The following is a 12,238-nucleotide window of genomic DNA, read 5'->3' as shown; positions in this document are numbered from 1 at the left end:
GGAGGGAATCTTGGATATTACCAAAGCGCTCTTCTAGCGCTGCCCATAGGTCCTTTGCATCTTTGATGGACATATACTCTAATCTGAGTGCTTTGTCCATATGGCGTCGCATCAAGATAATTGCTTGTGCATGCTTTATGGATGTTCGTTGGAACACAAGGCCCGCACTTGGTGCCTGTATGATGGGCAATATCCCTTTCGATGTGAGATGGTTCTCAACGTCGGTTCTCCAACTATGGTATTCCAAACCTGTTGAGTCAAGGATTTGAAAATCGAGTCTAGGTTCATTCGACATCCTGAAGATAAGAAGAAAAGATATATTAGTTTCGGAGTTTAAACTTCCACGAAAACTAAAATAATCAGATTTCCGAGCTATGCTACCAAGAAATCAATTTCCAAGAATATTTGGATTAGACCTAAACAATGATGTTTAATAGGGTCATAAATCGATGCTCGCGGACGCTCTTAGTCCGAATATTATGAACACTCTTAGTTCATTGGTCACGAACGCTCTTAGTTCGTTTAGCGTGAATTTCTATAATTCCGCTTTTTGATTGTAAGTTCCCGATAAAAAGAAAGAGGAGAAAAATGAATAAAAACTCAAAAATGAGAACTTTTAATAAGCAATACCTTGAAATAGTGTTGTCGGAAATGACCACAAAGTTGCAGGAAAAATGTCCCGAAAGTCGCCGGAAAATGGCTTGGAAAGTCGCCGGAAAAGTGCCCGGAAAGTTGTCGGAAAAGTGCCCGGAAAGTTGTCGGAAAAGTGTCCCGAAAGTCGCCGGAAAAATGTTCCGAAAGTCGCCGGAAAAGTGTTCCGAAAGTCGCCGGAAAAGTGCCCGGAAAGTTGTCGGAAACTGGCCCTGCAGATCTGTCGGCAGATCTGTCGGCAGCAGCTCGGCAGCTGCTGCGCAGCTACTAGGCAGCTTCTCGGCAGATGCTGCGCAGGGGTCTCGGCAGCTGTCGGCAGGTGCTGTCGGCAGGTATCGGCAGGTCTCGGCAGGAGCTGTCGACAGGTGCTCGGCAGGTCTCGGCAGGAGCTGTCGACAGATGCTGCGCAGCTGCTCGGCAGGTCTCGGCAGGACTCGGCAGCGGTTCAAAAAATTCCTTCAGCCGGTTCAGGCGGTTTCCGGCCGGTTCTGGCGGTTCTGAAACCGGTTCTGGGCTTCTTGGATCAAGGGCTTTGATATGTGCTAGGGTTTGGAGGTTTTTTGTAGGTTTGGAAAAATGGCTTTGATCGGATTATGAACTTCCTCTATTTTGACAATTTCGATTCTAATTCTAGAGCAATTTCGTGCTGATAACGTGTTTGAGGACAAGCATAAATTGACAGAAATATAGAGAGAGTAATAATTCAGAGAGAATGGAGATTCATGTGTGTTATTCTTCTCACAAAGGAGTGTATTTATAGGAATACATAGCTAGTGTGAAAGCTCTAAGAGAAACTCAATTTGGTAACAATCTTCTCTTGTTGATTGAGGGCTGCAGCTCCACATACTTGCATTCAATGATGAAATCTGCCATGCTTGTTGCCCTTTGGCATAAAGCTTGTCACACAAGTCTCTATACCTATATTATACACTCAAGTACCTTATCTATACACTCAAGTGCCTATTTATACATGATATAGACATTTATACTATGACTCATATATACTACAATATGATTCATGTATACTACAACACTAACCTTAATCTTTACAGCTTAATGTCCTCCCTCACTTCACCCACAATCCTCTTCCAAAACCAATGCTCTCCCCACACTTCATCCATTTTCTCAATAGGAATATTTGTAGTCTCAGGCAACAAGAAGTACACAAATGCAGTCATTACCATCACCCATCCTCCAAAGAAAAAGAAGATACCAGACTTGAAGCAGCAAAGCATAGAAAGAAATGTCTGAGCAATACCAAAAGTGAATAGAAAGTTCACTGCCACTGTAATACTTTGTCCAGCTGATCGAATCTCCAACGGAAAAATTTCACTCGGAATCAACCATCCTAAGGGCCCCCATGACCACGCAAACCCAGCTACATATATACATACGAAGAACAGCACCAAATATGAATATACTTTGCTCAAGCCACCAACGTCACCAAGCTTAGCTGCCATAATGCTGCCTACTATGATTTGGGACAAAAACATCTGAATACCCCCTATTTGGAACAAAGCTCTTCGTCCTAGTTTGTCCACCATAAGCATTGATAGGAAGGTTGCTGCAGTACCCACCACTCCTGTGCTAATGACTGCAGACAAAAGTGACATGCTTTCACTTAAACCAAGTGTCCGAAAGAGGATTGGAGCATAGAAAGAGATGACGTTTATTCCAGTCAGCTGTTGAAAGAATGGTATAGCTAATGCCATAACAAGTTGAGGCCTATACTTTCTTTGTACAATTTTCCTGAAAGGGTGATCGATTGTTTTTGATTTGTTACTTGCTTCGATGAGATCATCCAGTTCCGCTTGCACATCCACCATTCCTCGTGTACGTTGTAGCATCAGCTTGGCCCTTTCGTGGTCATTTGTGCGTTGGATTAAGCTGTTTGGTGTTTCTGGTAGGAAAAGAGCACCTAGTGTTAGTAATGCAGCTGGAACTGCTGCCATGGCTAGGGAGATTCGCCAACCCCAACCGCTTCTGATCTTTTCAGTGCCAAAGTTGATGAGGTTAGCTGATAGTACTCCAATGCCAACACATAATTGGAAGCCTATGTTGATTGCTCCTCTGAATGTTGGTGGTGCCATTTCTGAGAGATAAAGTGGGACTGCCTGCAATGGAGTTTGATTGTGGGAACACATAAAAATAATGTTTTTTTCAAGCCTAAAGTAACAAACGCCGGACAATGTGTCATGTTATGTTGCCAACCCGTCAAACTGAACTATGGCTAATTAGCTGAGCACTTGTTTAGCAGTCTGACAACATAACATGCGTCCATATTTGAGTGTGCTACCTGGTTTCCAAAGCCAACTCCAATACCAAGCAAGATGCGACCAGATATTAGCATGAACAAGTTAACAGCTGCGCCACCTAGAGCCGAACCAGCAAGGAATGAGGCACCAGCTACCAGGATCGAAGGCTTGCGGCCAAATGCTCCGGTTATAGAAGAGGCAAAGAAGGAAGCTACAAGGCCAGCTATGTAGAGAGAGGATGTAAACGTGGTTAAAAGATGGCTATCAAATTTGCAGTAGTTGCTGACTTTCGCGTCTTCTTTCATCTTTCTGTAAACCTCTGGGAAGAATTTCTTCAGAAACGGTTCCATTGAAGTCACTCCACCTTCATGAATCATGATCACTTGCATATTTAAGTACTTAAGTTGATGAACTTGTTAAAAGAACTAGCTCATTTTTCAGTATCACAGTGTAAATGTGTACTAATTTTTAGAAGAAAGCTAAGCTGACTGACCTGAAATTCCAATATCATAGCCGAAAATGATACCTCCCATGGCAGCAACCATGCAAGATATTACCACAATCAGGGTCAACTTGCCATTGTAATGCCTGTATTCACTTGTTATCGCTAACCCGGCTGCCATGGCTACTCTTCTACCAAGCTGAGGCACAAGAAAATAGAGTGGTAATTAAGATAAGAGTTTATTGGTACTGCGAATATCAAGAGCAGTCTTCCTTGACTGCTGAACATGATCATTTATCTTCTTGTCCTCAGCGTGGAATATTCAAACTGAGTAATCACTCAGTTTTGGATTTCGTTGGACCATGACACCAGAGTTAGTCCAAGATTATTCAATGAAACAAAATAAGATAGAATAGTAAACAATGTGCAGTGACTAGTCAAATTAAACTTTCACGTACTGGTTTACCAACCAATAATCTTTATAGCGTTTGTGGTTGCCTAACGAACTTCGTGTAAAACTTATATAGTTTCTATGCTGATGTTGTAAATGTGATGGAATATTTCTCTTTTTCTAATTATTGTTCTTCATACATTTGTGTTCCTTTCTCTCTGCTGCCTCCTTTCTCCTATATATTGCTCACCATGGTCAAGTAGGAAAGAAAAGGAAAAAATCGAAGCAAGATGATTACATAAAGGGCCTTAATTAGTAATTTTCTGTTCAGAAAATGAAAAGAAGAAAGAAAGCTAAATGGCCAAAAAAAATACTCTATAGAATGAACCTTATACAATGACATTAATTATTGCAGATTTTTTGCCCATCTGCACATTCAATTGCTTCTTTAATCAAAATGGTATGCTGTGGTCTAATTAATCCTGCCTCATTCTAGCAACAAAAATAAACTCATACATCTGTCGGCCTCATTCACCACTTTATACAATTTGGTGAATGTGACCAAGGGTGAGGGACACCATATATACTTGTTTCAAAGTGCGTCGCAATTACCAAGTAGGATCTTGATTGTGAGAAAATATCACAGGAACTCTAGCTAGAAGCAGCAGCTCGATCTTACAACCTGCTGTATAGTAGTCACTGAGACTGGACTGACTATAAGAACATAGTATTGATGGAGGTCCTCCAAACCAAATGAAGGATAAGAAATAACATGAATTTTTCGATATTTTTCTCTGGACCGAATTAAACATCTCACAAAGCAACATATGGAAGAATCCAGGACTTGATCTGTCCCACTTTTTGCTGCCGAAAATTATCAAAGAAGAGCTCCAGAATCCCCACATGAACATTTTCCATTCACAAACTTGTGAAGGCGCTTGCTATCTCGAATGATTATTTCCCTAGAAGTCAGTAATGATACGAACTTAACAAAATTATGGCAATCCCTGCACATACTGATATTCTTGATGACCCGAATTGGCGCAGCATTTGGCATGTTCAACAATCCAAAAGCAATTGCCAACTTTTCACTGTGGAAAGATGTAGAAGAGAATAAAGTCGTTTCTGCGTCTTCATCAGTTAATTCCAAACTTTCTACTGCCTTGTATCCAAGACTCTTGACTTGATCAATCAAACTTTCAACGTATTTTTGAACATCTTCACTTTGAGGATGAGATTTATCATTGGGTTTGAATGAATGAACCTTGTCTTTAATGGTAATCCAGCTCCACTCCTCTAGCTTCCCAAGCTTCTCCTCTTTCATCATTTTTCTCACCCTAGATACATCCTTCCATCTTTCTGCAGAGATGTACATGTTCAACAACATGACATAAGTCTCTGTATCTTTTGGTTTGAGCTTGAGCAACTGTTCAGCAGCATAAAATCCCCTGTCTAAATTCCCATGAGTTCTACAACCTGCAACCAAGGTTGACCATATAAATTCATTCGGTTCAAAATCCATTTTCTTGACAAGACCAAAGGCTTCATCTAACCTACCCAACCTCACGAACATATCAATCAAGCAGGCATAATGGTCCATCACAGGTTTGATCCTGTAGTCCTTTTTCATGGACTCAAAGTAACCAAGTGCTTCATTGACCATTCCAGCATGGCTACAAGCTGATAAAACACTCACAAAAGTTACCTGATTTGGTCTAACTCCTGCAATTCTCATATCCTCAAAGAGCTGCAGTGCTTGTTGAGTCCGGCCATGCTGTGCAAAACCTGCAATCATACTAGTCCACGATATCAACGTTCTTGTAGACATCTCTATGAAAGCTTTACTTGCTTTCTCAATGCTTCCACATTTATTGTACATATTGACTAGCGCAGTCGCTACTACAATATCTGAGAGAAACCCGCTTTTAATGCTCTGAGCATGAACCTGTTCTCCCTGTTCTAAAGCCACCATACTACTACATACAGTTAAGATACTTGACAAGGTGAATAAATCAGGTTTTACCCCAGAGCGATTCAATTTCAAGAAAATGTTAAGCGCTTCAGTTCCACTTTGGTATGCTGAAAGATCATCTTCTGCAAGATCAATAATTTGGGCATGGCCTGCAATCATTGCATTCCATGTAATCAAGCTCATAGCTTCCATTCCATTAAACAACTTTCTAGCCTCATTTATCATGCCACATTTGAGGTACAAATACATGATAGCATTTCTCACTGGAAGGTTCAACTCATAGCCAAGTTTAATGATTAAGGAATGGATCTGTATCCCTGCACCCAAAGACAGCATTGTACAACACAAGCTCAAGGCACTGGTCAGGGTGTACTCATTAGGCTCGATTCCCTCCGAAAGCATTTCAGTGAAAAATGCCAAACCCTTTGAAGCATCACCATTATCACCACAAGCAGATATAGCTGAAGTCCAAGAGATCACATTCTTTTCCTTAATTTTCTTAAATGCTTTAAAAGCAGATTCCAAGTTTCCACATTTGGAGTATAAACTGCAAAGAGAGTTTCCAATACTAGTATCAAAGTCAATCTGGTATTTGATACTGTAGGCATGCAATTGCTTTCCTAACTCAATCGAGTACAAGGTAGAAGAAGCATTCAAAACAATTCCTAGAGTGTAATTGGTAGGATAAGCCCCAGCCTCCAACATTTCTAGGAAAACCCGAATGGCAAGTTCTGGCTGCGAATTGTGAACATAACCCGACATCAAAGCTGTCCACGAAACAACATTTCTTCTAGGCAATTTGTCAAAAACTTTACGAGCATTTTCCATGATTCTACACTTTGCATAAACATTGACAAGGAAAGTTGTGACAAACAAATCTTGGTGGCATCCTGTCTTAATGATGTGGCCATGCAAAACTTGTGCATCGGAAGCAGAATTCCTGTCTATACATTCTTGCAAGAGAGGGACATAGTAAGAGGACTCAACCTTGGAACCCTCTCTAATCATCACAAGAGCTTCTCGGAAGTCCAGAGACCTGGGTTCTGAACTTCCATCCGAATTTGCGATGGTCTGACTTTTCTGATAAGACACGTTTGCAATTCCACTCTGAGATACCAAAAACAGATTCTAAATTAGTTTCATGGATGTAACTATTGGAATTGAAAGCTGTTCTTCTACTGTTCACACAGCAACAACTGTTATGACTAGTTTTCATGGTTTGAAAAAACAGCAAATACTGCACTGGTTCAGCTATAAAGAAGTACCCAATATCGAGATTCGATGAAACAAACTGAAGATAGTATCTTTAACAAGACATGCAAACCAACAGCAGTGCAGAATTAGTTGTACGGAAGTGAAAGGAAAGAAGGACTAGGACTAGAATAATACCTTTTCGGAAGAAATAAAACTTGTGGGGTGTTTTCTGAAGTCTTGGTCAAGCTTGATATTGCCACTAACAGCAACTGAAGGTAGAGAAGCCATAATCATGTAAAACAATCCTCTAGAGAGATGGCATCCTGGGGAACTTGGGGTGGAGTAGTATTTATCCACTCCTCTATCTGTTTCAGACGAATTTGTGGAGGGAAGGGACCATGCCAACCGCTGCAGTCATAGGAGGCTAGGATGTAAGCAAATTACACTACTAGCCCTCCAATTATAATTTAATTTATTTTATTTTATATTTCTTGTTCCCAAAAGTCCAAAACCTAAAAGTGAGAGTCTGAGAGAGTTGGAGGAAGGAGATGAAAATGAGAGAATGGGATGTTGAAATTAAAATAATATTTACAACAAACAACCTTTTTACAAGAATGCTCATAAACAATCAACTATTTACAACAATTCCCATTAGAGATTTAGAGGTGTAGAGAAAAAAGATGCATAATTTTATCAATCATGAATCCATAATCCTTTTTGTACTCGTACGCGAGGCTAGTTTTTGTTTTTATTTTTTATATTTTTTTTATCAAAAATGAAATCATTAATAGAGTTCGGGCCCAAAGCCTGTTTTGACACCAATAGGGACCGACCAGTTTCCTTTCGGGGCCCAAAAACCTGTTTCTCAGACAATCACAACTCCATTTGAAGAAGAACACCAGACAATCACAACCCCGTTCCTCAGACACCCCTAGAGCCACCAGTTCGAAGGCAAAGGCTTTTGAAGCTTCCAAGAAATAAACGAAGAGAGAGAGAGTCAGAAAACCACAAATAAGCTATAATTATATATAGGAATTAAAATGAATGCTAATGGTACAGATGCAGTTTGATATATAATCATGAATTTCAATTCCAATTTGATACAAGAATTAACCAATGATTCATCAGTCAAAGTGTCAAACAATCATAAATGAACAACAATCAATTCGACTCCCCAAAGTCATGATTCATGAATCTAAATCAAAGTTGGAATCTAAAACATGCCCAAGTAGGATCAATGGTTGTTGGGTACTTGCGTGATAAACACATATGACGTACCTAATGCCTCCTAGAAGCAGAGCTTGTCCTCTTCCTCCTTCCAATTTGGTCTCGGCAATCAGAGAGAGAGCAGCGCAGTCTCGGCGAGCAGGGGAGAGAGAGCATCGCAGTCTCGGCGAGCTGGAAAGAGAGAGCAACGCAATCTCGGTGGACGAAAGTCAGATATGATGGAGGCAGCTGAAGACTGAAGAAATGAAAAGCGAAGAGTGAAGAGCCAATATGGGGGACCCTTTGGAGCTGCAGAATGAAGACCCTAATTGACTAATCCAGTGAGTTCGACCCCATGATAAGGGTTTTGAGCCTTACCATATGGCCAATGATATATAAACATCTGTCTATTTTTTGTACAACGGGCCTAATGGGCCTTTTCATTTCTAAAACTCGAGGCCCGGGCCCGAACCCTTTTTTTGCATATCAAGGCCCGATCCGAGCCATTTTGATGAAAAAAAAAATGGGCCCGAACCGTACGGGTCGGGCCTTCCTAGGCCGGTCCGAGTTTCCGGGTTTTCGGGCTTAAATACACAACCCTACTTTTTAGCCAGTCCATTTCTTCAGTTTGTAAATAATCATGTAAAAAATTAAGAAAATAAGAAGATCATCAGTGATTTTGATAATTACATGGTCATTTACATGTTAATGACAATGACAATGACATGGCCATTTACTTTCATTGGCTACTGACATGGGCAGTTGTTGGATCATAATTCATATACATATTTGTGCCCTAAAACATGAAAATTACATGTTCTAAAAGTCCAATTTAATGTTGACTAATCCAATTTCATTATTTTCCTAATCTTGTACTTTACTTAATCTTTGTGTTTATTTATATATATTTATTTTTCTTATCATGTTAGGAAATAATGGAGAAGAAAAAGTGAGCTATACATTTTCCTACTCCGGCTAGGAGAAAGTGAGCTATCAAGGAAGAAGGAGCGCCTGCCTGACCAAATGAACTTCATATGAGCTGAAACTCTCCAGATCCATTCTAGACATCCTAAGAAACATTTCTTATGAAGAGTGCAAGAGCCAGATAGAAGTGGAAGACCTTCAAACAATCAGTCCAATTTTCTGCAGAAGCAAAACTGGAAAACTAGACCTGTAAGGAGTCCAGTAGCGTTTCCGGCCCAACTATTACTCCAAAAGCTCTGAAATTTTAACAGGATGATCTACACTCATAGAGGAACATTTGATATGAAGAAATTGGAGGCCCATGATGAATACTTGGAGGAGAAATAATTGAAGGAATAAAGGGACAGAAAGTGACCGAAAAAACAGCTCAACATATTCCCACCCACATGAAGAAAGCTAGATGTTTTTCTCTTTTTCCTTGGATATATTTTTCTACTCCATTCTCTTTAATATATCATCATCACTTCCATATTTATGCACTTTCATGCTTTGCTTTCATTTCATCATTACTCCATCTTTTCCATATTTTACAAACCACTTCCATACTCCACTTTCATTATTTTTATTTCACTCTTCTTTTTCTTCCCTATATAAACACATTCTCTTCTCACTTTCAACATCAACCATTCCACCTCATTACATCTTCTTTCTCTGTTCATCTCCTTCATAAAACCTCCATATCCACCTCCCAAAATCCAAACTCACAATACCCAATCTACTCCATCTCCTCCATCATCACCACCACAACTACCATCTTCCACCACCATAAACTCCATCACTACCACTCAAAGTTAGCCAAAAGGAGCATCATATCTTCATCACCATTCCATTCATCATCACCATCAATAAGTTCATCATCCATCCATTCCACCATCAAGGAGGATTCAAGGAGCATTGAAGGAGAAAAATGAAGGAGAAGCTACCCATTGATTTGTCAAGCTTCAACTAGTTCTTTCTTCCCTTAACTCTTTAATTTACCTCGATTTACTTTATAGATTTGATGCCAATTTGTATGACTATGAGTGAATAGTTACTTTGTTGGGGCTAGGGTTGAAAGCCCTAGCCAAACTTGTATGAATTGTTGTTTTAATTTACATTTGATATTATTTGTGATTTTCATCTTCATATGCTAATTCAAGAAGTGAACGCATTTATTCAAACTTAACTAATTTGAATGTGTTGTGTTTGTCATCTCATGAAAAAATGTTTAGGGAGTAGTTAACCTTGAGCATTGATAGCATGATAGCATCCTCTATATGCATGTGAAGGTTGTGAGTTAAAATCACCTAGATCTAGGATTGGTTTGCTTGCATGATTACCTAAACTCAAAGCTTTATGCATCTAGGAACAATGAATTGAGACTTAACCGGTAATATGAATTGTTCTTAGGTAGTTAATTCTAGACTTATCCGGTTGGAATTGATAACATTAAAGGAGTTTAAGCCTTTGTAGTCTTATCCGGATGCAAAGAGGGTAATTGGGAAATTAGAATAGCATCACTTGTATTTGAACTTCAACACTTGCAAGGGAGGTTAGTGGTAGACAATCCAACCCCTAACTTCATCCATTATTTTACTAGTTTAGTTTATATTTGAGCATTTATTTTAATTTGGTTCACCGCTCTATCCAACAAACAATTTCACTACCACCACAATGCACATACTCACCATGAGCCTAGATTTTCTTGTGAATTTAGGTTTATAATTGTACATTTGCATATTCTAGCTCTCCTTAGGTTAACACCCTAGCTAGGGAAATGAATCCAATCCTCGTGGGTTCGACAACCTTTCTTAAATCCCTATACTATTACTTGTCCCCTTATACTTGAGGGTAGCTATTTGCCTAACAGCAGTGTCATGGCTAGTGACATGGCCAGTGAGGTCACTGGCCAGGTACCTTAATGGCCAGTGAGGTCACTGGCCAGACTTGGCTAGTGACTTGGCCAATGATCTATGAACTTATTAAGCATATATTTGACCTCAGCACCATCACATCTACTTTAGCAAAGCATATAACACCAACATACAATAGTATCACCAAGATAAAACAGCATCACATCCATTTTATCAAAGCATAGAACCTAAACAGAAAAGCCACAAATATTCAACAAACCAACAATCAAATCGAAGGATTCCATTTCAGAATCGTGCAATTCCATGTTAAACAAAGCATGACCTCAAGTCAAATAAACATATCTTATGCAGAATTAAAATAGGCAAAACGAAGAAGAAAACCAAACCCTTTCTCAATGTATCATAATCAATTTAATCAAAGTGAAAACACAATAAAAGGAGCATAAGGTTACCTTGAGTGAGTAGGAGGATAGCCTAGAAGAGCCGGTTCAGGTTGCCAAAAAAAAATCGCCCAAATAAGTTTGTACGAACCTTAGAATTAGGGGTTTCGAGTTGTTGGAGTCTCCGTCCATAGTGGAGGAAAAGTAGCCGTCGGCGATGGTCTGCACCGGTGTAGTTGTCTGAGGAGGGGAGAATTTGGAAAAGTGAAAATTTGAAGCGGTTTTAGTTTTTTAAAATTGTGAAACTCTGAATTCGTAATTACTGTTAATCTTAGTGTTAAGTTTGTAAGATGTAACCTAAATTATCATAAGGTATTTTATATAACCTAAACTATCATCTAAGTGACATTTTTTTACCATTTCCTCTTAAAAATAAGGGATCTTAAAATTACCCACTAGAGTACTAAACTATGAAATACATGTCCTAAGAATCCATCACCTTGCTATTTTGACAAAATAAAAAATGTTTTTTTTTCTTTCCCACAGGCGCATAGCGTGATTAGAAGGCTTTCATTCATACTAGACTCCAAACACACCCTATGGGTGTGGATAATCACGTGGGAAGTTATTCAACAGGATGTGGAGAAAATTATTGCACACATTTTTTTTTATTTTTTTTTATTTTTTTTTTCTTTTATTTGCGAATTGACAATTTTGTGTTTTTTTAAATATTTCAGTTCAAATGTTTTTTAATATTTGAGGGATATTTCAGTAAAATTTTTATGTTTTGGGTGACACATTCTCTTCTTTTAATAATAGTATAAATAGATATGTGAGTTTTATTTTTTGAAATAAACATATATGTGAGTTTCATAAGGAAGAAAAAAAGAGTGTTATTAAAAAGGGTACT

The 12,238-nt window shown here is 39.0% G+C and overlaps 2 protein-coding genes across 2 annotated transcripts; both read right to left on the bottom strand.

The window, feature by feature from the left end:
• Positions 1 to 1,353: 1,353 nt before the first annotated feature.
• On the bottom strand, positions 1,354 to 3,621 carry LOC133745890 (hexose carrier protein HEX6-like). The gene is made up of 3 exons (XM_062174051.1): positions 3,400 to 3,621; positions 2,948 to 3,270; positions 1,354 to 2,765 (listed from the first exon to the last, which is right to left on the bottom strand). Exons 1-3 carry the CDS (start codon positions 3,527 to 3,529, stop codon positions 1,698 to 1,700), a joined length of 1,521 nt encoding a protein of 506 aa, XP_062030035.1. The 5' UTR covers positions 3,530 to 3,621; the 3' UTR covers positions 1,354 to 1,697.
• A 515-nt stretch (positions 3,622 to 4,136) lies between these two features.
• Positions 4,137 to 7,299, bottom strand: LOC133745889 (pentatricopeptide repeat-containing protein At4g14850-like). Its single transcript, XM_062174050.1, has 2 exons — positions 7,101 to 7,299; positions 4,137 to 6,818 (listed from the first exon to the last, which is right to left on the bottom strand). The coding sequence occupies exons 1-2, from the start codon at positions 7,197 to 7,199 to the stop codon at positions 4,617 to 4,619; spliced, it is 2,301 nt and encodes a 766-aa protein (XP_062030034.1). The 5' UTR covers positions 7,200 to 7,299; the 3' UTR covers positions 4,137 to 4,616.
• Positions 7,300 to 12,238: the final 4,939 nt, after the last annotated feature.

Source organism: Rosa rugosa, chromosome 4 (assembly GCF_958449725.1).
Source record: "Rosa rugosa chromosome 4, drRosRugo1.1, whole genome shotgun sequence".
Taxonomy (NCBI): Eukaryota; Viridiplantae; Streptophyta; class Magnoliopsida; order Rosales; family Rosaceae; genus Rosa; species Rosa rugosa.
Note: the sequence above shows the minus strand (reverse complement) of the source record. Positions and strands in the feature narration are given on the sequence as shown.

Excerpts from the sequence above, each read along its gene's own strand:
- LOC133745889 (XM_062174050.1), bottom strand. The coding sequence starts at position 7,199 with ATGATTATGGCTTCTCTACCTTCAGTTGCTGTTAGTGGCAATATCAAG. Across the intron at positions 6,819-7,100 it reads GTTTTATTTCTTCCGAAAAG|AGTGGAATTGCAAACGTGTC; the intron begins GTATTATTCTAG and ends TTGGTATCTCAG.
- LOC133745890 (XM_062174051.1), bottom strand. The coding sequence starts at position 3,529 with ATGGCAGCCGGGTTAGCGATAACAAGTGAATACAGGCATTACAATGGC. Across the intron at positions 3,271-3,399 it reads CTATGATATTGGAATTTCAG|GTGGAGTGACTTCAATGGAA; the intron begins GTCAGTCAGCTT and ends TGATTCATGAAG. Across the intron at positions 2,766-2,947 it reads GAGTTGGCTTTGGAAACCAG|GCAGTCCCACTTTATCTCTC; the intron begins GTAGCACACTCA and ends ACTCCATTGCAG.